Source organism: Dacryopinax primogenitus (assembly GCF_000292625.1).
Source record: "Dacryopinax primogenitus strain DJM-731 SS1 chromosome Unknown DACRYscaffold_7, whole genome shotgun sequence".
NCBI classification, from domain to species: domain Eukaryota; kingdom Fungi; phylum Basidiomycota; class Dacrymycetes; order Dacrymycetales; family Dacrymycetaceae; genus Dacryopinax; species Dacryopinax primogenitus.
The window spans coordinates 891,444-914,988 of record NW_024467204.1 but is presented as its reverse complement, the minus strand read 5'-3'; the positions used below and the strand labels follow the sequence as shown (position 1 = coordinate 914,988).

At 51.9% G+C, this 23,545-nt stretch overlaps 7 protein-coding genes across 7 annotated transcripts; 2 read left to right on the top strand and 5 right to left on the bottom strand.

Moving 5' to 3' along the window:
- Window positions 1-283: 283 nt before the first annotated feature.
- Window positions 284-2,826, bottom strand: DACRYDRAFT_99789 (TPR-like protein; the record flags this gene model as incomplete). Its single annotated transcript, XM_040777627.1, has 2 exons — window positions 2,706-2,826; window positions 284-2,661 (listed from the first exon to the last, which is right to left on the bottom strand). The coding sequence occupies exons 1-2, from the start codon at window positions 2,773-2,775 to the stop codon at window positions 284-286; spliced, it is 2,448 nt and encodes an 815-aa protein (XP_040629707.1). The 5' UTR covers window positions 2,776-2,826.
- A 1,809-nt stretch (window positions 2,827-4,635) lies between these two features.
- Window positions 4,636-7,481, bottom strand: DACRYDRAFT_115780 (uncharacterized protein; the record flags this gene model as incomplete). The annotated part of the gene is made up of 7 exons (XM_040770078.1): window positions 4,636-4,848; window positions 4,902-5,063; window positions 5,109-5,198; window positions 5,244-5,512; window positions 5,560-5,661; window positions 5,716-5,850; window positions 5,900-7,481. The coding sequence occupies 7 exons, from the start codon at window positions 7,479-7,481 to the stop codon at window positions 4,813-4,815; spliced, it is 2,376 nt and encodes a 791-aa protein (XP_040629706.1). The 3' UTR covers window positions 4,636-4,812.
- Window positions 7,482-8,360: 879 nt separating this feature from the next.
- DACRYDRAFT_21763 (uncharacterized protein) lies at window positions 8,361-10,079 on the top strand. Its single transcript, XM_040772543.1, has 5 exons — window positions 8,361-8,466; window positions 8,520-8,719; window positions 8,768-9,536; window positions 9,591-9,718; window positions 9,773-10,079. Exon 3 carries the CDS (start codon window positions 9,303-9,305, stop codon window positions 9,525-9,527), a length of 225 nt encoding a protein of 74 aa, XP_040629705.1. The 5' UTR covers window positions 8,361-8,466; window positions 8,520-8,719; window positions 8,768-9,302; the 3' UTR covers window positions 9,528-9,536; window positions 9,591-9,718; window positions 9,773-10,079.
- A 235-nt stretch (window positions 10,080-10,314) lies between these two features.
- DACRYDRAFT_115779 (TPR-like protein) lies at window positions 10,315-13,959 on the top strand. The gene is made up of 5 exons (XM_040770077.1): window positions 10,315-10,449; window positions 10,509-10,645; window positions 10,698-10,824; window positions 10,876-10,931; window positions 10,980-13,959. The coding sequence occupies exons 1-5, from the start codon at window positions 10,324-10,326 to the stop codon at window positions 13,618-13,620; spliced, it is 3,087 nt and encodes a 1,028-aa protein (XP_040629704.1). The 5' UTR covers window positions 10,315-10,323; the 3' UTR covers window positions 13,621-13,959.
- A 1,342-nt stretch (window positions 13,960-15,301) lies between these two features.
- DACRYDRAFT_38744 (C-terminal dimerization related protein) lies at window positions 15,302-15,598 on the bottom strand (the record flags this gene model as incomplete). Its single annotated transcript, XM_040774447.1, has 1 exon — window positions 15,302-15,598. A coding segment is annotated over one exon (297 nt), but the record flags the coding sequence as incomplete, so codon positions are not given.
- Window positions 15,599-18,163: 2,565 nt separating this feature from the next.
- DACRYDRAFT_21761 (uncharacterized protein) lies at window positions 18,164-18,821 on the bottom strand. Its single transcript, XM_040772542.1, has 2 exons — window positions 18,724-18,821; window positions 18,164-18,671 (listed from the first exon to the last, which is right to left on the bottom strand). The coding sequence occupies exon 2, from the start codon at window positions 18,455-18,457 to the stop codon at window positions 18,293-18,295; it is 165 nt and encodes a 54-aa protein (XP_040629702.1). The 5' UTR covers window positions 18,458-18,671; window positions 18,724-18,821; the 3' UTR covers window positions 18,164-18,292.
- A 776-nt stretch (window positions 18,822-19,597) lies between these two features.
- DACRYDRAFT_15395 (uncharacterized protein) lies at window positions 19,598-20,665 on the bottom strand (the record flags this gene model as incomplete). Its single annotated transcript, XM_040771102.1, has 4 exons — window positions 19,598-19,641; window positions 19,692-20,069; window positions 20,112-20,205; window positions 20,273-20,665. The coding sequence occupies 4 exons, from the start codon at window positions 20,663-20,665 to the stop codon at window positions 19,598-19,600; spliced, it is 909 nt and encodes a 302-aa protein (XP_040629701.1).
- Window positions 20,666-23,545: the final 2,880 nt, after the last annotated feature.

Here is a 23,545-nt window from a genome sequence, read left to right as displayed (position 1 = left end):
AGTCATTTGCCGGAACCCAAACGCGACCATGCAAGAACCTGGGATTGGCCATCTATGTATCATCGCCTTCACACCGTCAAGTTGTTCAAACTCTGAGATATCGTTTGTCTTGCCGATCTCAAGGCAAATCTCCCTTCTCCGCTCATTCCAGAACCTCGCGTCCAGTATACCGTTTATGGTCGTTTGGCTCCCCGGCCTCATCAAATCTGCTCCTCCACTGGATCATCGGATATCTTCGATGATTCGGATCTCTGTCATACATATTACCGGACTGTCTTCGACTTCAATCAAGCACTGCAGTTCGAAGGATCTCCAACGCCTCGTTGCAGATCTTGGCTTGCTCATCTAATCCAATTTCGATGTACAACTGTGCCGCCGCCTCAAATAGGTCACGCCCACCGTCCAGGCGCTCTAAAGCTATGCAGGTGTATGCAAGAAGCCTGCTGCTCTGCGCTTCAACATGTCGATTCATGATCGACACCCCTATTCGTCTAGCGTCCTCAAATTGAATGGCAGCGTCGCTGAACAGCTCCCGAATACGGAGGACATTGCCAATACTAAGCAGACATTTGGCCACTCCGAGCTGGTCCCCGACGAGTGAGAAGAGCGCCTTTGACTCGGTCAACCAATTGAGAGCTTCGTCATATCGCTCTTTTCCAATGAGCACGTTCGCCATGCTCTGCATTGTTTGGGCTATCCCAAGCCGATGTCCTTTCTCATCAAACACAGACCTCGCCCCTTCCAGATTCGAGAATGCTTCGTTGTGTCGACCAAGCGCATACAATGCATCACCGATACTCTGCAAGCACTGCGCGGAACCTATCACATCGCCGATTTCCTGAAATTTGACCTGGGCATCATTCATCTTCGCGATGGCTTGATCATGCTCGCCACGCGTGAGCAGCGCATTCGCAATAGTCTGATAGCACTGGGCCGCTCTGAGTCGGTCTCCAACAGTATCGAATACAGCCCGTGCTTTCTCAAGTTGCTCCAAAGCATCGACGTGTTTCATCTGCATATGCAAGATTTCTCCCAAACGCTGGTCACATTGGGCTACGCCGAGTTGATAGTCGAGTTTTTCGAAGTCTGCCCTAGCTTCCGCCAACCGTATGGCGGCATCCTCATATCGATTCATCATGCGCAGGACGTTGCCCAAGCTGAGCGTACATTGAGCTGAGCCCCACCCATCACCAATCAACTGAAGCGAAAGCTTGGCCTCTTCAAGTTTGGAGCTTGCTTCTTCATACCGACCGAGCATGAGAAGGACATTTCCAGTACTGTGCTTGCATTGGGCCGTCCCCAGCGTGTTACCAAGAACCTCAAACGAGGCGTGGGCCTCTTTTAGTTTGCACATCGCTTCGTCATAAGCGCCGATCGTCAGCAGCATGTCGCCTGAGCTGTGCTTGCACTGTGCCACGCCAAGGGGATTGCTTATTGATTCAAATATCCTTCGTGCCTCATCGAGCTTTGACACCGCCTCTGGGTAACGATTCCACATTCGTAATGCATTGCCGATACCCTGCGTACATTGAGCGGCGGCCATTCGATCTCCTATCGACGTAAAGGCCGTGGTCGCTTCTGAGAGCATTACGATCGCGTCGGAGTATGGATTCTCCGTGATACAGATATCGCCCATCCTTCCCTGACATTGAGCGCTACCACGGAGATCCTTCATGGTGTCGAACGCCGCCTTAGCTTCTCGGAAGTTGTACATGGCCTCAACACGACGATCTCGCATGAGAAAGATAATGCCTGTTCGCAGTACGCATTGTGTAGCACCCAGTCGATTGCCAATGCGGTCATAGGTGGCCTTCACTTCTTCTAGCGTTGCAGCGGCCTGGTCATACTTGTTCAGCATGCATAACATGTCGCTCATGCTCTGCATACACTGGGTAGCGCCAAGGCAGTCTCCCATAGCTTCAAAAGTCGATTTGGCTTCCACCAGTTTGGGCAGGGAATCTCCATACTGCTGTCTCATCGAAAAAATCTCGCCCATGGTCTGCTTGCATCGGGCGAAGTCAATAGCAGCGCCAAGTTTGCAGAACGTATCTCCGGCTTCCTCCAACTTGACGAGTGCCTCTTCGTATCGGTTCTGCATGCGCATTATATCTGCAATACTTCGAGCACACTGTGCTGCACCCCATTGATCATTGAAGTTGGTGAAAGAGATCTTGGCTTCTTCCAACATCGCTGCTGCTTCTGGATAACGATGACGCATGCGCAGAATATCGCCCATTTTTCGGGTGCATTCGGTGGCATCTTCTCCACGCCCAAGTATTTGCAGCTTTGCTTTCGCATAAGGCAAGAGCGGTAAACAATCTCCATAGCTTGCCAAGTAAACGAACTGGGCCAACTGAAAGGTTGCTTCAAGAGGTCCGTCGCAAGCATCAACATCTGCTAGAGTCTGCCAAAAGTGCAACAAAACGGAATTGATGTTCCAGAACTCGATTGATAAGGCATCCACGGCATTCTTGGTGATGTGAGCCGCGGCCTTGTAAACTCGCATCGTAAACTGTGCGAAATGGAGGCGTAGCTCTTCGAGCGGTCGACCAGCCGGTGGATATTCTTCGAGGATAAATTCGCGTATTGGTGCCAGCTTTTTCAATCGGGTTTGATGCGTGTCAATGAGAGCCACTTGCTGCAGCGCAGCGTTGCAGCAGCCTGGTGAAGGTTAGCAAATGATGGAAGTGACTCTTTTGCCTCACTCAGAACTAATCCATCCGGCAAAAGACAAAGCAGTGACAGAAGCTTGGCTGCTTGCGGATTCTCCTGCATTGTAAGAGACTTTAGTGAGACTTCGATGGACACGTCGAGACTTGTCAAACGCCGTCTTGCACCTCGTTTTCTCAATAGCTACGTTCGCTCTTTCTCATATGCGTCCATCAACTCACGGATGCTCAGAACTTGGCCTTGATAAACCATGAGACTAACGGCCAGTGGTAGTCCATCGAGGAGAGCAAGCAGCTCGTCGAGCTCCGCATCAGCTGCCATCTGGTGACTGACCGATACGAATATCTTCCGAGAGGCCGTCTGTGAAATGGACTGTAGCGGAGGGAGGATGGGATGTGTCCAGTCGATACCACCAGGACGCAGCGTGCCTCGCATTGTGATCAAGAGTGATAAGTGCTCGATAGCAGCCAAGTCATGAAGAAGTACCTCTACCTCTGACTGCTCTTGAGTATCCCACACTGTTTCGAGGTTGTCCAGAACCAAGAGAATGGGAGTTTGAATGCGTGCCAATGTTGCCAAAATAGATTTCCACAAATTCGCTTGATCAGTCACACCAAGACAAGCCGCGAGCGAGGCGACGAAGCTATCGGTCGAGGCGACGATGGTGAAGTCAACAGACTCGCACCTGAGGAAAATACGATGAGAAGTGAACTTGCGAATCACTTGACCATGATGAAGTGCGGCGGCAACGAGTGTGGTCTTTCCCATCCCCCCGGCCCCCAATATTGCGACACAAGCGTTATCCTTTTCGACGAGGAGTTCAGCCAGGGAGTCAAATTCTGTGTCTCGTCCGTGAAAGATTCGTGGCTTGGGAGGAAGATCCAGAGCCGGCAGGAGGGTTTTGGGTGCGGCCTAGCCATCGAAGTCCGTTTCAGCAAGGAGATCGGCATTCCGAACGAAAACAAAGAACATACCTCACTTGGTACTGGCGGGTCTTCAGCAGCCGACATCGCAGACAGAAGGAATGTCTACATTGACCTCGCTTCAGCTGGAGAGAGGACACTGACAGGGGAGTAAATCGAACCTGCAAAGTCTTCACGATAACGTCCAAGGACTCGTGTATCCGACAAACTTCTTGTTTGGCATGTGCTTGGCGGATGAGACCAGCCGTCACGCTCTTTCCACTCTGTCGACGCAGAAAGAACGTGACTTGCTCTGCCGTCCTGAGACCCGTAGGCAGTCAGCACCGTTGTGACACGCGGCCATTATATGGGTTTGACGTGCTGGATGACTGCACCCAGCTGGGTGGGCATTGCCACGTCATCCCCCACCTTCTCTATCACTTGCGCAAAGTCTTCCATGATTCGAGCAGTTCGTTCTGTCAGCAGCGCACAGTCGGTCTTGTTCGTGCGCACAGACTGTGAAGTATCGCATCAGTCAGCCTCTTGTTGGAAGGTGAACCGCCGCACCTTGCCTGCGTCAAGGACCTGTTGTCGCACACGAATCAAGATGGACTTGGCCCAATCTGGATCTGTGCGCCAATCTGCGGGTGGGAGAGATGTTGCTACAGCCCCTGGTATTCGAGCAGGAATCATGTAGCCACTACGATTTGGGTAATTTGAGACGACCACGCTCATGAGGGTATCAAGAAAGTGATATGAGTGACGAGTATCAGGGAGCTATTCATCGAGAAGTGCGACAACAATTTAGCCACAAGAGACCCCCATGGATGGGCGCCTAATTCGCTTGTGAGAAATCCGGACATCTAATACATCGATCAGACGATAATCCCGGATCCGAAGCGGGGAATCAATCTAATTGCAATCTGGCGCCCATTTCCGTAAAGACGCGGGTTGGATCTGATGCCCGGGAGATAGAGCGTATCAGGGGAAAATAACTAATTCCATCTCATACCTTTTCAAAGGCGGTTCCTATCGTCCTGCAATACCAGAAGCAGATCCAATACAATCCCGAGCCGTGAAGTTCCAAAAGAGGGTAAATGTGCATATAGGTATGACGAACGATCCGGCGCGTGCGCGAAGAGATTCAAGAAAAACATTTTTGTTTCAGTGAAGGACGAGACAATCGAGCCCGGCGCGGCCGGAGGATATGCATATAAAAGACAGATATATCAAGACACGTTTATGTCGTTCTGGAGAGGGTATTCCGAAGCTTGTCCTATCGATGAGGTTAAACATGTTCTGAATGAAAGGGGGGGGCGGGGGGCGTACATTGACCGCATCAAAGTGCCTGTTCCTTACGAACGCTCGGTACCTCTTGACAATATCGTTCCAGGTAAAGGCGATCGTGATAACGATCATGACTGGGATCGCAAGTTCCCAGAAGAATAGATCTGAGCCGACAAGGGAATTCATAGAAACGAAGTTCATGCCCTGGCATACGTTAGTGAGGAGCTCGCAGAGAACCGGAGGACGTACGAAGTATCCTGTAAGGAAGGTGAGGGGGAAGAAAACGACCGTGGCGACTGTGAGCCGGCGCATAGACTCGTTCGTCTCATATGACACAATCTACCCAGTGTCAGCCGCGCACTAACGGCAAACAAGGAGACGCACATTGAACGTAAAGTTTATCAAGTTCTCCGCAATAGAGGAGAACATATCCATGCTGCTGAGGATATATTCCATATGGTCATACACGTCCGCGAGGTAGACTTTACACTGATGACTGCAGAAGCCGGAGACTTTGACGTCCTTCCCATCCTGCGCTTCGGGCGTAGCGGCCACTGCACGGTCGAGATCGTACCGCCTCAGAGCGTAGATCATCGTTGAGAGAGGGGTGAGGGTGCGCTTGTGTAGCGTCAGGTCGCCAGACATGATGTGCACTGCGAACGTGAGCTAGGCCGGGGAGGGGGGGATGAAGGGGACGTACACTGCCGAACGGTCTTCATACTCGGCTTGATAAGGATCTGCCGTTCTAAATCCAAGAGGGTATCATGATACCGATCGACGACTTCCAGCGCGCGGTCCACCACTATCGCGCATCAACATCAGCTCAACCTCCATAAGTGCCAGAAAACGGACGCACCAAGATCGATCACGCTCTGCATCAAGAGGGACGCGTCCCCCTGCGCGCGGAGTAGGGAATCTTTATGCTGCAAACGGGCTTTGATAGGTCTGAAATGTGCCAAGTCTGCATCCTGGTGGAAGGTGATAAGCGTGCCTAACGAGCGTTAGTCCACGCAAACGAGGAACAACTTCAGTACACTCACCTCCCCTCGTAAGGAACACAAATATATGCTTCAACTCGACACTGACATGCGCACCCCGCTTCAGCTCCTGCAGCGCAGCCTGGTTCACCGCCTTCCGCCTCCGCATGGGGGACATATTCATCCAGCTCGCCCACTGGCGCTGTTTTGCCAGTGTGTGGGCCTGAGCAGCCTTCTGCGCGGGGGCGTCCCGTTCCGGATCAGCATGGTTCGAGTGATGCGAGTGAGAGTGCGGGTGCGGGCGAAGAGCAGACAACCGTTTCGGTACTGCAGGCCTCAGACGGCGAGACCAACCTACGTCTTCCCCAGCCAGAGCGCCAGTTGTAGGGCGCAGATCGTCCCCCGGCCCACGCATGCTCTTGGCCGCATCAAGAGAACTCTCGATATCGTCCCTGCTGATGGTGTGTGCTAATCCCTCCCCAGCGTGGCGCACCCCGGACCTAGCGCGGGCGAACACCGCGGAGTGCCTTCTACGCCGGAGCGCAGCGTCTGACAGGCCAAGATCTGGCGTGTCCTGCAAAGGGGACTCAGTGAGCACTTCCCCTGGCTCTCCAGCCGGGGCCTGCGAATCGTCATAGCTCGGAGGCTCGTCGTCCGGTGCCAGGAGGTGGCATATAAGGCTCAGGAACAGGTGGTTCTTGTAATAGTCCGACTTGCTCCTGCTCCCGCTCTCGCCGCACCGAAGCACGTCTTCCGTCGCCAACGGGTGCAGGTCGTATCGCAGTGCGATAGCGCGAATGACGTCGAACGATATCCCGCCTACGTTTATCCACCTGACCTTTGCCCACGCGGGCCTGTCCTTCCCTCGGCCAGAGAGGAACTCGGCAAGACCAGCGTTGCTCAGCCTGGTAAAGGACGCGTTGTTGCTGGAGTAGTCGCACACCTCGATAGCACACTCCTGGTGTATGTGCCCCCAGTGCTCAGCAGCACTGTCCCGCCTCGCGTCGACACCTTGTTCCGCTCCGGGGGACTGGATGGCGCTGCTCCCGCGGTGCATTTGGAGGACCTTGAGTGCGCTGGTGCGGAAGAGGTTGTTGGGTCTTGAAGGGGTGGAGGAGGGAGGGGGAGCGACGTCTGGCAACCCGGGGATTGCGGATGGCCGTTCGACTTGTGTTTCTGCACTGCTCAGTGTTGACTCTTGTGCTGGTTGATCGAGCTCTGCAGCAGCACCGTCCATCGTCTGTCCTGGGTTGCCCTCAACTGCAGGGAGGTTCGCGGGTGAACGAGAAGGACTGTTGTACAGAGGCTCGAAGCGTTCTGCTGGTCCGGGGCTGTCCGGCACAACACCCTCGTCCTCATCTTCGCTCTCTCCTCCATCTTGGGCATCGTCTATAGCAACACCCTTGGCAGAGACGACGACCTGTTGTTGCTTCTTGACATCACTTGCGAGGACAGGCCCCGACGGTCCCGGAGCGTCAAAGTCTGCTTCTGAGACTGGTTGTACACCGTCGATTGATGGAGTGCGGGAACCGGAGCGTGCTGCTGGTGGGAATTCCTGGATTGGGGGAGACGGGGACGTGAGATGAGGTTGAGATGAGTGGGCGATGGGAGTGTTGATGTAGTGAGGGATTGGGATTGAGGGCATTTTGGAGCGAGTGTGAGTTGCAGATTGAGATTTGTGTTATTATAGAGCGACGTCGTCGTTGATGTCAAATGTGAGCTACTGTAGATGAGAGAGTGAATGTAAGTTGATGACAATGTCACAAGAAGAAATGTTACAATGTTAAAGTAAAACGCATGCAAGAGACTAGTAATTTCTGGTCGGTGAAAATGAATACAACCTCGGTGATGGAGTGAACTGCAAGGGACATCACCATTGACAACCATCCTGTGCTTATTTATAGCATCTTCTTTTGTTGCAAGAAGTGTCGGATAACAATCCGAGGATGTCGGAAAGGAACTTTGCAAAGTATATCTCTTTTGTCTGTCTACATGAAATGAACTTGGCCCCTCCAAATAAGCTAGTCCAATTCTGCTTTTGATATCGGATTCCACTAGTTTGAAGCGGTGTGGTAAATGGAATGCGGTGGTGCACGTCATCAGTCAGGCATCATCTGCGTTCCTATCCAACGATGCACGCATACAATCCACCGTCTGTTCTTCCCATCCTCTCAGTCTGAAGAACATACCACCCTGCCGTCAGCCTCATGTCCACAGGCAGCGCCTCTGGCGCACTGCCCACATACCAGACGCTAGACGCCCTTATGCCAGACACTCAGCAACTCCGTGACCGACTCGGGCATCACAAACTCAAACTTAACAGCTACCTTTCTTGACTCGCTGAGACGTCTCGCTTGTCCCTGGCAATCCATTCCTGGACTCATAACAGCGTGTTCACCTTAAGGGTTCAAGTGGCTGCTCCTCGTCAGCTGGCGCATTACTTGCGACAGCCCGACCCTGAGTCGCCTGATGATCAAAACCCGATTTGCACATGTCCGTCATCTCTGATTGGCTACCTCAAAGAAGACGATCAGACTTGTGGAAAGCGGATACTGCGAGGTAGGATTTCACGGGCATTGCCTCCAGCTGCATATAGGACTCAGGCGATTCATTGACATTCCAGTGAGATGGTGTGCTAGGTTGATCACCAGAGGAACCTTCACTGACGCGTCGCATGAAATAGAGGCTCAAAGTCATGAAGGCGGCCAGTCTTTGGTAGTGGTCCTCGCCTGTCTTCTACCGCCATCCTCGTCCCGGAGGGTCTTCGAAGGCGGATCAGGCGTCTTCCTCTGTTGCATCCCCCGCTGTCCCGGCGGATTTGGGTGTGTCGTGCCGTATAGGCAAGCATCAGACAGGGTGACAATCCGTATCAAGAGCCAAGATGTCCGTATCGTTCACTTCTACTACCAACAAGCACTGATTATCCGACAGGTCGATGACGCGTGAACGAATGACTCTTTCTTCAGGCTCCAGCTTTCTCCAGACGTCTCACCATGTGCATTCGTCGGATCCCTTGTTCAGATCCCATACGATCGATTGACGACCACCGTTTTCACCGTTCCTGTCAGCCTCCAACACTTCCAACGCCGTTGGCGCTGTCACCCCAACCCCAGTTCCTCCGTCTCAGGCAGCCGCTGGCCATCTTCCTACTTCCTGTCGCAGTTCTCATCGACCCGGATTCTTGAACGTAGCAACATGTCCGTTGGCAGGACTGCTTGACCGGTCCTTGGTTCCGAGATGCGGGGTATGAACCTGAGGCCCGCCGGAAGAGCCAGATCCGCTTTCTGGGCGATAGCATGCTTGATGCATTGCTGGAAGTTGGAGAAAAGGGTCGCTTTGTCGCCAGTAATGGGTGATAAACTGCCGGCAGTTCATTATCCTGGGGCGTGAGAAGACATCGAGGGAGTCCGCGGATTGTAAAGAGGCGATGTTGCACAGATTCTAGGAACAGCTGGACCGTCACAACATGCATAGACAAGACAAACATGGATTAAACCCGTTGACTCCATCCGCCGCGCCGCCTTACATGCTACTGGCCGCTTCGTCGGCTCCAGCTTCTCATGCCAGTGCGAGCATACTGGTAAGGAAAGTGGCAATCAAGAGACCATCGAAGCCAATGACACCGCTCCGTACGCCGCTGCTCGAGCTCGACCCTCCTGCAGAACCAGTTGTACTTGTCCCCACTGGATGATACTGTCGTGTTAGCCGTTCCTTGCGCCTCTGCGGTTACTCGTCAGATTCACGATTGATCCAGTCAGACGACGTCAAGCGACTCCCGCTCCTGGCGAGCACCCGTCAAGACCCTCTTTCGACGATACGGCCGAGTTGAATAAAGAATCTCTCGAAGCAACCCCAAGAGGCTACAAGGCGGGGCGAGAACTGGTGAGTCCGACTATGGACCTCGTATCACAGCTCATCTCACTCGTACGTGGACAGACCCGCAAGCGGGATAACTATCGATGCACATTAACAGGCGCTGTAGATTTCAGGGTCACGAAGAACGGTCTTGTCGTCCCAGGTCCTAGCGAATCTCTACTCTCCATCGATATAGCGCATGTCATTCTCGAGGGTTTATTCACACGAATGCCTGATTTTCCAGAGGAAAGAAACAAGGTGTGCACATATTCTATCCTGGCATCCTGGCGGAGCTTTCGCTAGCAAAGCCACAAATGGAACGAGATATGACAAAAGGAAACAATCGCAACCTTATCAATTATCAGCTCCAAACGTTCCTCGACATTCTTCTGTCTGCCCCGGCCCAACAACCTGTCCACGAGGTCTACACTGCCTCCTAACAATAATAGACGCCTTGTTACAAACGCGGAAATGCGAACATACACGTCAATCAGCCAGCGAGTCCCGCGCGGCAGACAATACATAACCCAGCCTGGCGGCAACATTTTGTGCTTGTTCCCCCCCTCCCCCCCGGCCTCATTTCTTTACTCCACAACTCTTTGTCTTTGTTCCTTGTACCCTTGACACATCTCATGAGCGGCTCCTTGGCGTCTTTCCAAGAGTCGTGGGAACGGTGGACTACACGTGCAACCTCCCAGCTAGCGCCAATCAAGGAGAAGCTGAAGGACACGGCTGCGCAGGTTGCTGGCATTGCTGAGGTCTGCTTCCCCTTTCCATGTCGTATTAGACTTCGATATGCTGACCCCCCGCCTGGCAGATAATCGAAGAACTTCGGGATGATCATAAGCGGCTGGCGGTGAAGACTACATGGGTGACTCAAGTGATCCTCGATCGTGTTCCACCTGAAGGGGCCGCAGACGAGAGGGTGGAAGCAGTGATTAAGGAACTTACTAAGTGCGCCCTAGCCCCCCTATTGGAGACCTCATCTCTGACTATGGCTGGGTAGGAAAGTATCAGAGATCGATGAATTTCTGCGTTCCCGCTGGAAACGAGATCGTTGGGATATTTGGACGAGAATGCAGAAGATAAGGAAGCATCACGAGGGTCTTGATGCTCTCAGGCTACGGTCCTTGGTGAGTAAAGCCGGTGGCGTGTGTGCGTTCTGGTACTTAAACTTGAGCCAGGAGATTCACACTGTGCTGTTACGCGATGTGGTTGCTGGATCGCTCGCTCACCAAGGGTATGCTCTGTGTTCAACCTCGTCGCTCCCTGCCTGACCGTGAACTAGTCCTTCTCTGATCGATATTCCACCCACGCCCCAGGCGTTCTGCGGCAGAGAGCAAGTGGTGGAGTCGATCATCCAGCTCCTGCTTCAAGACGAGGCTTGCCATGTGCCTCTGCTGGGCACGGGGGGCATCGGGAAGACATCGGTTGCGCTTGCCGCCATCAACGATGAGCAAGTCAAGGAACGATACGGACGTCATATCTATTTCCTCAGCTGTGACGCCGTCGATTCCGAAGAAGGTCTGGTAAATGCGCTGGCAGGATTCTTCAGCATTCCACGCGATTCGAACAGGCGGACAGCCTTGCTCACACATCTTGCTTCCCTCAGCCGCGCGCTTCTTGTGCTGGACAATCTAGAGACAGTCGCACAATCAGACAGGCACCGTCTTCGGGAATTGTTCGGCCGATTCGACCGAGTTTCCTCACTGTCAGTGGTTGTCACGATGAGAGGAACGCAGGCACCCGAGGGGCTAAACTGGAGCGAGCTGGTCCCGCTTCGGAAGCTTTCTCTTCAAGCTGCCCGCCAGATATGGGTCAAGATTTCAAAGAAGACGGATGATAAATTGGACGAGCTCCTCGAGAGACTGGATGGACTGCCGCTCGCGATTCATCTCATGGCATTGCAAGGGAAAGACCTGGATCCATCCATCCTGTTGGCTGCTTATGAGCGGGAAGCTTTCAATTTGGTCAAGGCTGCAGGTACGGGCCGATCGGACAGCCTGGAGGTCTCGATTCGACTTTCTCTCGACTCGAGGTTGATGGCGAATCATCGTGACGGCCGGCCATTACTTTCAGTCCTTTGCCTGTTACCCGATGGAGCACACATCGAGTCGCTGCCAGCCCTGATGCCGTCGATGGAACGGAACGTCACAGCGACGGCGTTGGTCCTGCTTCGGTGTGGACTTGCGTACCAGGACAGCGGCCGTATTCGAGTTCTGTCCCCGATCCGCGATTTTATTCTCGCACAGTATCCGCCAAAGGGGACGCCCCTGAACGATGTGGCAAAACACGTCATGCAACTTGCGAATAGGGCGTACGAATATGGAGAAGAGAGCAGCGCGGAAATGATCGAGCTGCTTGCATCAGAGTTTGGTAACATCAACGCAGTGTTGTTGTATGTCTGCCAGGCAAATGTTCCAGGGTTTGCACTGGACATATACCTCCATGCGACCGTTTCACTGGCATACTTCTCGAGGATGACGGGATACGGTGATCCTGTTCTGCTCTTAATGAGGAACATCGCAAAATTGAGGGGGTTAACGAGCAGTCGGGGGATCGCGACGACAGCGAAGAAGGCAATCCCACGCTTCTTCTCCCGGAAGAAGCATGGACAAGGTACTTTGAGAAGGCCAGGGGCGAACTCTATGTTCGATAATGGAGACAAAAGGGGCCTGGCAGCATGTATGCTAGCCCTGGGCGATATCCTGCGCATGCAAGATCGGTACGAGGAGGCAGCGGCGCTGCTAAGGGAAGCGAAGGCAGCGTCTGACGCGATCCGGAACCGCTTCGGTGCCGCCCAATGCGCTTGCATTCTTAGTGAGATCCTGCGGATGCAAGATCGGTACGAGGAGGCAGCGGTGCTGCTGAAGGAAGCGAGGACAGCGTTTGACGCGATCCGGAACCGCCTGGGTGCCGCCCAATGCGCTCACAGTCTCGGCGACATCTTTGGCATGCAACATCAGTACGAGGAGGCAGCGGCGCTGTTCATGGAAGCGAGGTCGGTGTATGACGCAATCCCGGACCGTCTGGGTGCCGCCCAATGCTCTCAGAGTCTCGGCGAGATCCTGCGCATGCAAGATCGGTACGAGGAGGCAGCGGCGCTTTTGAAGGAAGCGAGGGAAACGTTTAACGCGATCCCGAACCGCCTGGGTGCCGCCCAATGCGCTAGGAGTCTCGGCGATATCCTGGGCATGCAAGATCGGTACGAGGAGGCAGCGATGCTGTTGAGGGAAGCGAGGACGGTGTTTGACGCTATCCCGGACCGTTTAGGTGCCGCCGAATGCGCTCGTAGTCTCGCCGACATCCTGCGCATGCAAGATCGGTACGAGGAGGCAGTGGTGCTGTTGAGGGAAGCGAGGGCGGTGTATGACGCGATCCCGAGTCGTCTGGGTGCCGCCCAATGCGCTTGTAGTCTCGCCGACATCCTGCGCATGCAACATCGGTACGAGGAGGCAGCGGCGGTGTTGATGGAAGCGAGGGCAGCGTTCGACGCGATCCCGGACCGTCTGGGTGCCGCCCAATGCTCTCAGAGTCTCGGCAACATCCTGCGCATGCAACATCGGTATGAAGATGCGGCGGTGCTGTTGATGGAAGCGAGGAAAGCGTTTGACGCGATCCGGAACCGTCTCGGTGCCGCCCAATGTGCTCAGAGTCTCGGCGACATCCTGCGCACGCAAGATCGGTATGAGGAGGCAGCGGCGCTGTTGATGGAAGCGAGGGCAGCGTTTGACGCGATCCCGGACCGTTTGAGTGCCGCCGAATGCGCATGGAGTCTCGGCGAGATCCTGCGCATGCAAGATCGGTACGAGGAGGCAGCGGCGTTGTTGAGGGAAGCGAGGGCGGTGTATGACGCAATCCCAGACCGTCGGGGTGCCGCCCAATGCGCTCAGAGTCTCGGCGAGATCCTGAGCATGCAATATCAGTAGGAGGAGGCAGCGAAGGAATCGTTTGACGCGATCCCGGACGGTCTCCGAGCCGCCCAATGCGGTCGTAGTCTTGGCGACATCCTGCACATGCAAGATTGTTACCCTGAACCATTCAACATTCTCGGGGCATTTGAGAAGACATTCGAAGAGCTCGGGATGACGCGGCAGTTAGCTTACTGCAGGAAGTTCATTGCAAGTGTTTCCGAGCAACAAGGCAATATATTCGACGCTAGGGAGATGCATCTGACGGCAATAGCGTTATTTGAGTATGTGGGGCTCCATCATAGAGCGGCGGAATGTGCAGCAGTACTGCGCAGTTATCTCTATGTGATATAGTGTCCATTGCCCGAGAAGGAACTGGGTCGGAGGAGGGCGTAGATTTGGAAGCAGAGATAGGCGGCAGTCATGCTGTGATGAAGTCGTGCAGTATGTATCCATTCAAAGCAATACTACAATGGGCTGTAGGATGAGCGGTATTTCGACCTCATTAGAACACAGGGTACAGTAATTCACTTCTGTTCGGGAACTATGACGTCACAAATACTGCCACTCAACGCTTCTGTGCGAGGAATATTAATACCTACAGTCGACTCTGTCTTTGTGCATAGGCTCGGTACAGATGGTTCGTATGGAGCAATAGAGGGTATGCAGGACGAGAGAGGGAGGCCGGAGGTAAAATTTTTCCCGATACATTAGGAGAAATACGACGTGATGCTAGACTGGGTGAGAGATTGGACATGGAGACGTTTTAGTGCATCCATCATTGAAGGGAAAGCCCGCAGCACGTCCTGGAAAGCTCTGCCAGGCTGAGCGGTAAACAGACGCTCCAGCTCAAGTGATGCAGCCAGCGTTTTCTGAGCAGACCACCGAGGTGCAACCGGTTCCTCCTCCTCCTCGTCATCAAGCACCTCAATAACCTCATCCTGCCGCATCTCCTCCTGCAGCTGCTCCACAATATCCTCATTGGTCCGCCGCTCTGACACCACCTGTTCTTCTGGCACATCAAGCATCTCCTCTGGTGTTAGGACGTCGAGTTGTGCAATTGCACCAACCTCTTGCAGCGTGGTGATTGCATCGAGCAGCTCATGTAGCGCAGCTTGCAGATAAGGCTCTTGTGTAATAGGCGGAGCTGGCAGTTCAAGGACAACAGGATCATCTTGGCCTGCCAACTTGCCATCTTGGCGACGAGGCAGTGTGAGAATTCCGGACCGTCGCCAGCAGTTCACAATTGTCTCCTGCTTCACCTCTTGCCATGCCTTGTCCGCATGTCCCATGATCTCCAGCTGCTCGATATTGTACAGCTGATGTGTTGGTATTCCGGCAGCTTGCCTCAGAATGGCTCGGTTGCAGAACTTATTTCGGTAGTTTGCCTTGAAGCAGCGGATTATGCCTTGGTCAAGCAGCTGAATATGGCTCGTCATGTTTGCAGGCAAATACTCGATGCGGATATTGGTGAGGGTGTTGGGTTTGACTTTGTGTGCGGACATCTGGTCGATAAGGAGCAGGATATGGCATCCTTGTGTATGCATCCTCTGGTCTAGATCTGCAGTGTACCTATGCCACAATCAGTATAGTTACATACTACATGACGAGATGGAGGCGCACCACTCAAATATACTCGTCACCATCCAGGCTGTCTTATTCCAGAAGTACCGATACCCATAAGCCTTCCCTTCCCTCGAAAGCTCCTAGGCCAACATGATTTGCCAATGACAAGCGGATCGATGTATTCTGAGCCATCAGCATTGACAGTGAATGCATATGATAGACGGTCCTTGTTGTCCTTTCGCCCGTGGATCTGCTGAGTTGTAAGGGTTCGATTCGGTGGCATCTTCCCATACAGGCCAGTCTCATCCATATTGAAAATATCTTGTAGGGCGTACTGGTCCATAAGCTTGCGCAGCTCAATCCTTGCCTCCTCGACTTTTGTTGTATCAACACCTCCCGCATCTCTGTGCATGACATGACCCTTCAACCCATACCGATGCTTGAAGGATGTGAGCCATCCATCTGACAAGCGCAGCCAATTCTCTTTCCGAATTTTTGCCCGCTCTGCAAACCACCTCCACTTTGACCGCAACACATCGCCTGTGATTGCAATCCGCTCCGCTTCCATCTGCTGCACCCATAGTGCCAGCATACGTTCAATCTCTGGGTACAGGACCCGACGCTGCCGCTTTGATGTATGGTCTTCGGATGATGCAACTCGCTTCTGGATGATATCAGCATGCTGTAGGATTCGAGAAACTGTTGGCTGTGTGATCTTGAAATGCTCCGCTATATCACCCTGTGTAGTTCCCACGTTGAGGTGCTTGTCACAATAATCAAGTATCTTGATGCACGGCTGATCGGTGAGCTGATCTCTCTTCTTAAACATGGTCGAGTTTTGAGGACAGTGCTCCGTGACAGATGAAAAAATTTCTATTCTGCCCTGACCGATGCTCTCTCTATCTGCATACACTATGTCAGCACCTCTATTTACCTATGCACATATACATCATGTAAGCGGCCCCAAATCACACCAAACCGAGATGGAAACTCATCCCCTATGCTCTAACACAGCTAATGCGCGGACACGGAATGCACGTAAACAAAGTCGACTGTAACAAGATCAGAACAGCCTTTTCCAATTCCCATTCCTTCCGATTGCAATATCCGAGCTAAATGATCGTTCATGTTATATGGACAATACCATGAGCAATGCATTTTCCCTGCGATTTGGCTCAGTTCAGTGCCACCATTTGTACTGAACTCGCAAGCCGACCGGTGGGCCCTGCAGACGTCATCCACCCAAGAGCGACCATCTAGCTTCCTTGGGCTATCAATACTCTGTTTCTGTAGGAGTGGACTTTGAACTATTGCAGCAGACCATGGCATGGTAGAACATAGACAACGCAGTCGACGGACCGGTGATGGTCTCTTGATCAGGAGGAGAGAAGGAGGCATTGATGGATCGTCAGTGATGTGATGATAGCTGGTGGTTTGGGCAGGTTTCGCTCTTTACATTGGTATGTTTCGCATAGATTTGATGTTGATGGTTTGATGTGCGTGACTATGGTGGTGATTCAAATGGATACGATAATGGTGGCGATTAGCAGAAGTTGGTGATACAAGCGACGTTCACGATGAACACCATTAACTTGCTTGAAATCCATTCCCTAGGAGATGAATACGTCATGTCCACGTAGAGAGAACATCTAGACAGCAAAGCAATCAGGAGACCACAATCCTGTACTTCCTCCCGCTCAAGTTGATAATGGCAAATATTGCTAACTGCATCATCTTCTCTCCTGCTCTGCCTCCAACACTGGGCGCTGAGAGTTTCTGCCATACCACGTCGTGATTTGGTTTGTTGAGGCATGTCGGCGAGAAGGGAAGAGCGAGGGAACCGGTGGAGGAGATGTGGAACTGCGACAGGGTGACAGACCCATGATGAGCACAGGCGTCTATCGGACAGAGATCATGCTGCCACGGCGTCGATGAACTGCAAAACGTTTCAGTAGAGGTCAATTGACAGACACTGATAGCCGGTACACCTAGAGCCGATCGAGTTCATCATCCCAACGAATCATCTCGCCGTACTCTCATCTAACCTTCGCTACACATCCCTCATTGAACAAGGACGATGCTTGGTGCGTAGCATGCTGCATGTTTTTGCACATCGCACGCCAGATGATGCGATACCTCGAGGACCTGGTTCTACATCCGGGATGATATTCGTGCGAAGAGAGGTAATCGTAGGCAAATCGAATCAATAAATATGTCCGTGCAGACATAAGACGATGAAAATCAAACAGGCTATAAGCCGAGCCTGAGCGCCGCGGATAGTGAGCTGCTGTGGCGAGATATGGATAAGGGCAGCATATCCTGACGAAAATTCCGACGATCTTCCTGATCTGATGGCGGGATATGACATGGTGGAAAGCCATAATCGTAGGTGCGGGCACGAGGCCAGTGATCGACGAGGAGGATATAGGATACAATTGTCGTCGAAGGCACTTAGTCGAGGTACCAAAGAAGCGAAGGCGTCACGTCGTAAGGCGCTTTGCAGTGCACGCCGCAAGGAACACGGAGGATGAAGATGTTACAATGTGAATCGCATCTATTTTGGTGCTTTCATCGCTACTGTCGATCATCCTGTGTTATAAAGCACTCTTCTCTCGCCGTCGTCGTTCTTTTAGCGGTGAGGTGTACGCTCAGACTGTGGGATTTGCATATCGTCGCTGGTCTGCTATTCGCCTAGACGGGGCCCTGTTGTACAATGCTCAACCTTGTTGTCAAATCGCTGGAGGAAACACGGCGTACCCTCCCTGCACACACCAGGCTGCGTATATGCGTCTTCTTTCATCGCAACGAATCATCTCGCCCTGCCCGCATCCAACCATCCAACCGTCGTCACATATCCGTCGTCAAACAAGCATGATCCTTGGCGCACAGTGTTCTTGCAACTCGCAGGCTGGGTGACGCGATACATCAGAGCCTGGTTCTTCATTCGGAATGATATCATTGTCAACGCAAGGAGAGAAGCTCATCGTGGGTGAGATGCTATGTGCGCGGGAGCCTAACGCGATCAAAATCCGTCAGGCTATAGCATATACTTGAGCGGCATAGGTAGTGTTGTGGCGCATCTTCACAGATGTGGATGGCAGTAAGTCTTGAGGGAGAATTTGGACTATCGTCGAGAGATGACGCTGGGATTTGACATAGCGGAAAGGCGTATTCGAAGGCGCCGGCAGGACGTGAGCGATCCACGACCAGGATACAGAACAGGATCGTCGTCGAAACACCGGGTGAGGTATCGAATATACCTTGGTGTCACGTCGTATGATGGTGCCATGACAATAACGAGGCGGTGTGCGCTACGAGGAACAAGCAGGCTGAAGATGTTGAAATGTGAGTCGCGTTGACTGTGGCGTTTTATCGTGGTCGATCATCCCCCTTTTCGAGAGCATCCTTCTGTCACCATCCTCGTTGCTTCAGCAGTGATAATAGCGGGCAACGTCGCGTGCACCCAGGCTGTTGAATTTGCATACCTTCCTTGGCTTGGGGCTCTGTTGTTCGGTGTTTAACATTGACGTCAAATCGCTGAGTGACATGGCATACCTTTGCTGAACACGCCAACCTGCGTTTATGCGTCTGATTTCCGTGGAAAAAACACGAGATATGCGTCCCACAGGAAGAACTGTGACGGCGAGAGGAAGACACATCGACGGGGATGCGGTGTCGAATGGTCGTCGCACGTTCAGTAGAGATCGACGGGTGTTATAACGTTTCAATTCACTGAATCGGTAGGGTATATCAGATTTTGCACGAGAATGTTTGAGGTGAAGACATCCAGGCCCATTCACCCTCCAGTGCGCTTTGCTTCACAAGTTGTCGTGCAATCACATGACCCGAGATTGAAACAGTTCATGAGTTGTATGCTGGAGTGAATCTAGGTTGCTCGAGGGTGCGTAGGTGTGTTACAAGTGGGAGATCCCGTCTCACTGCAGCCAAGGACGATTTTGATGGGAGTGTCTGATCATAATGTCTCAGAGTTATCAGAGTTATGTAACTTGCACATTCATACCCAAAAATCTGACCGATGACGTAGTCACTGCCACCTGACTTCACGTGAGAGGCACGTCCTTCACCGTGTTTTGCGTGGTAATTTATTGAGTCAAGACAGGTGAGTAAAGGCAGCCTTGAGGGTCCTGGATCAAGGTCAAGACCAGGTGACCTCTGATAAATGCAACATTGCCATAGATAGGTAGTCTGTTCTCTACTCTCTTGTACCAAGTTAGTCAGCTGCAATAATTCATGTTGAGTCCAGCTTCATCAGTACAAATTAGGCAGGGCCAGGTGAGTTGTGTAGTTGTACCGACCAAGATGGTTGGTACCAGTTTAATATTGCAAAGGTATCCTTATCTAAACAGTTCACCAATGGCTAGCTATAACCCACACTTTCCCCCCTTTTGTCCTCCTAGCCCTCAGCTCACTAGTTCTGTGTCAACTGGTTGATGATATCAGGGGCAATTTTTACTAGTATAGCAATCAGTAATGCAGTATACAAATCAAATTGAATCACTTACATGCCACTTTCCCAGCAGACAGCCCATACTCCTTGAGGAGCTTCCCCATGAAGGGAAACACCTTCTCCTTCTTCTCATGAGTGCTGAGGGCAAGGAGCCTCTTGTGATCAGCAAGACTCTTCTTCATTGCTGCCCTCTGAGCAGCATGCTCCTGATTGATCGACTTCTTGCTGCGATCAACATACTTTGCCCAAACACCATCATGAATCACCTTGCACTCCCTGGTGAGCACCCTCAACTTCCTCTCTTCCTCCTCTGCAATCTCCTTGTGGCAGATCAGCTTTCCCAACTCGAAAGCCAGCTCCTTGATACATTCAAGCTCCTCCTTGAACTCTTTGTCAAACAGCACCCCAAGCAGATATTCAGGCATCTTCTCATCTAGGAGCTCCTCCTTTGTCAGAGCTCACAAGAACATAGGACTGCCTGGTTTGGGATTGTTGGGATTTGGGGGTGCAACAGTGGCAGCCATGTCTTCTGGCCTGGCTGCATGGATGCTGGGTGGCTGGAAAAGATCCTGTAGATAGGTTAGCATTAGATGTATTTGTACTGACCATCTCAGTCAGGACAACTACACAACTCACCTCTTCCATCCCCCCTGTCTCCAACAGCCCAATCAAGGGAACCCCTCCCACCAGCACAGGCTCTCCAGCCTGAATCTCCACCCTATGAACAACAGAAATGATGGCAGCCTTCAGCTCACCATCTGCCATCTCCCTGCTTCCTCCTCCACTTCCTCCAGTTTCAGCACCTTCTCTATGGTGTGCATATATGTGGTCATCATCATGACTGCTTCCAGAAACCAAGGGCTTCTTCAAGCTTGTGCTTGACTTGCATGAGGGGTGGAGGATGTCCTCTGCGAGCTTCACATTGCTCAACTCCTGGTGGATGGTGTTGAGCATTGCCAGGAGGGAAGTGGTGGAGTCATTGGCAGAGATAGGCAAGGACGGAGTGGAGTCAATGTCATATGAGTCCATGCTTGATGATCATTGTTAGGAAAGAAGAGAGGGTGAGCATGCAGACTAAAAGGAAAAGGGTGACCCACATGTGGGTCTGGGCTCATGGGTCTGAGGTTTAGAATGGCCCCTATTTTGATTTAGGAGTACCACACAAATACATGTGCCTTTGTCTGGGTTTTGGAGCTTTATGGCCACTTTTCCTGGGATATGGTTGGTATCCTGGCATGAGGATTTGTGTAGTTGTACTGGCTGAGCATGAGGCTCATGCCAGCACAACATGAGGCTGGGGCAATGCTGGGTAGGGGAGAAGGGGAGGGGGGAGGAGGGGGCACATTCCATGGTAAATAGGGCAGAGTAGGAGTAGAGAAAAGCAGAGGAAACAAAGTACCAGTTACTGTTGAGCATGAGCACAACAAACACTTGACAACAATGATGATGAAGACTGAATTATTCTTGATGCTCAGCACCCTGAGTCTTCTCTCGCCTTATCAGGCCCAGAACTGATCTCAAAGATCCTGAGCTCAACAGGAAAGGGTCAGTGCTCATCATCTGAACCCCTCTCCTGAACAACTCTGCTTACACCAATCACTATCAAATATCTCTTGACCCTCTGATTACTACTCTTCACTGAATTTATCATACCTAGTAAGTCATTGTCATGAAGATAAATATACTAATTAATTTGGGCATACATCTTCTGTAGCCTCTTCCACTGTCTCACATGCTGGAACTCTCAAGTGGTATCTTGCATACCATGAGTATCTTGGTCAGTAGCTGCTGCTTGCCACATTCTGAGGACATTGGTGCATACAGATTGGTCACATATTGTGCGTGGCAAGCTTACTTTGTAACAGATCTTCCCTCCAACTGAGCAAGGTATGGAGGTGGCAGCCCCAAGCAAGCAACCAGTGAGGTTGCTCAGGGCTGCCTCAACATCATCAGATCTCGTATCAGTCACTACAACTTCACAACTCCAGTCAGTCTTAGCCTGTGGAAGACCCCAGCAGCTGACACTGCTGCTACCCCTTCAACAACATCCACCAATCATGCAGGCATTGTTGACTGTACTCTCAGCCTGTGGGAGAGTACAGCCACCATCAATGTGGCTCCAGCCTTGGAATTTGACAGTCCTGCAAGTTCCCTCAGCTGGTACAACTACACAACTCCTCATGCTCTTTGCCTGTGAGAGAGCACCCCCACTGTCTGCCTGCAAGATGGCCTGGTCACTGACACTGTGACCACTCAAGCCTTGGACTCTGACAGCTCTGCACAGTCTGAGCAGAACTGCTTCAACAGCCATGCCAATACCTTCCCTGATTCTCCTCCTCCAGCATACTCGACATTTCAGAACTCAACTGACTCAACTTCATCTAACATCAGTCTGACCAACCTCAACAATAATATTGTGCCTCCAAGCTGCACACCTAGCCCTGGCTTTCTCCCTACCTACCAAAGGTGGGAGGACTTTCTGCCTTTCTATTTGACTCTTCATATTCCCAAGGAGTTTTCCAACCTCGCTCCTTCTGTATCCACATTCCCAAACACCCACTCCCAACACACCTCCACACCTCCGTCTCCTCCCTGCCCTCATAAGCATACACCCCTCAGAGCCTGTTACAACCTGGATCCACATGTGATGGAAGCTGCAGCATGCAAGACAGCAAGGAAGAAGCTTGATGAGGAGGAGAGGACAAGGGCAGCAATGGGACGGCAAGTTCATCATGTTGGATTAGGTTTCTAGAGTGGGGTAGGGCTCTCCCTCCCCCACTCTTAAGGTCTCCTATGGTCTCCTTCCACCATTTCCTACCCCTCCTCCTATCCTTGTGCTTCCATTGGGCTGGTCTTCCTGCTTACAAGTAGTACTCTAGCCTGCAAGGGCACCATGTTAGCTTTGTATGTCAGGCCTTGATGGCCCAAGAGAACTTATTACTCTCATTCAGAAATCTTTGACCTGCATTGACCCAATACAGGCCACCTGCCTCTGAAGTTGTACCCTACATATATGTAGCCCGGTTTTTGGGTTCATATGTAAGATATGCCTTTCACTCCTACATCCATCTTGTTAATCTCATGTGAATATCTGTCCTCATCAACACATTGGGGACTGGTAGCAGTGACGGCAAAAGACCCTGGTGACCTTCTGCTATGGGAAGGAGCGATTTTGCTCCTCATCTGCTAACCTGTTTGTAGGCATCAGCAACACTTTCCCACTGGTCAACCTGTACTAGATTATATTACTGACAGATAACCCAGAATCTAAGTATTTGGGACAGAGGGATATGACAAGGTGCACCAAAATTGTTCAGTCTTTAAGACATAGATGATCCTAATGGGTTTTCCAGTCAATGTAACAATGCCAAGATTGCTGCTGGTTTGTCAAGCACTGGGTTGTGGGTTTCTACCCCCTGAGGAACCATATGCTGTCAATGCTTGCTGTGTAAGACTGAGGGATGGCTGAGCAGTCTATTGTGGACTTCTAAGAATTATGCTAAGCATAGTGCAGTAGTTGCAGCATGAGCCAGTTGAGTGGTTTTGCACTCCAGCCAAGCTGTTGGTCCAATAAATGATCTACCTGTGGGTCAAGGTTTGCAGGAGGAAGATCATATGGACCACACATATGAGTGGGCCACCTATGCTATTGACTCTATGGAGGAAGAGATTCAGGCACCTCAAGAAGTTGCTGACAAATGCATTGGAGAGTTGGGCACACTCTGCTCATGCCCAACCTGCTGTCAGGGCACCAGCTCATTGCTTGGTCAAGAGACATGACTAAGCCTTTATGACATGGAAGTAGCTGGTATACCTTGGCATGTGCTGGAACCTGCTGGAAGGATTGGATGGTCAGGTGACCTGCTGTGCATGGCTGTGCATGACCTCATATGACCTCATCCTTGGTCA

What these genes read in the sequence shown, in the direction of transcription:
- DACRYDRAFT_21763 (XM_040772543.1), top strand. Translation starts at nt 9,303, where the DNA reads ATGCATAGACAAGACAAACATGGATTAAACCCGTTGACTCCATCCGCC.
- DACRYDRAFT_115779 (XM_040770077.1), top strand. Translation starts at nt 10,324, where the DNA reads ATGAGCGGCTCCTTGGCGTCTTTCCAAGAGTCGTGGGAACGGTGGACT. An exon ending in CTCTCAGGCTACGGTCCTTG is followed by an intron (nt 10,825 to 10,875) that starts GTGAGTAAAGCC and finishes AACTTGAGCCAG; the next exon opens with GAGATTCACACTGTGCTGTT. An exon ending in GGATCGCTCGCTCACCAAGG is followed by an intron (nt 10,932 to 10,979) that starts GTATGCTCTGTG and finishes ACCGTGAACTAG; the next exon opens with TCCTTCTCTGATCGATATTC.
- DACRYDRAFT_21761 (XM_040772542.1), bottom strand. Translation starts at nt 18,457, where the DNA reads ATGGCACCATCATACGACGTGACACCAAGGTATATTCGATACCTCACC.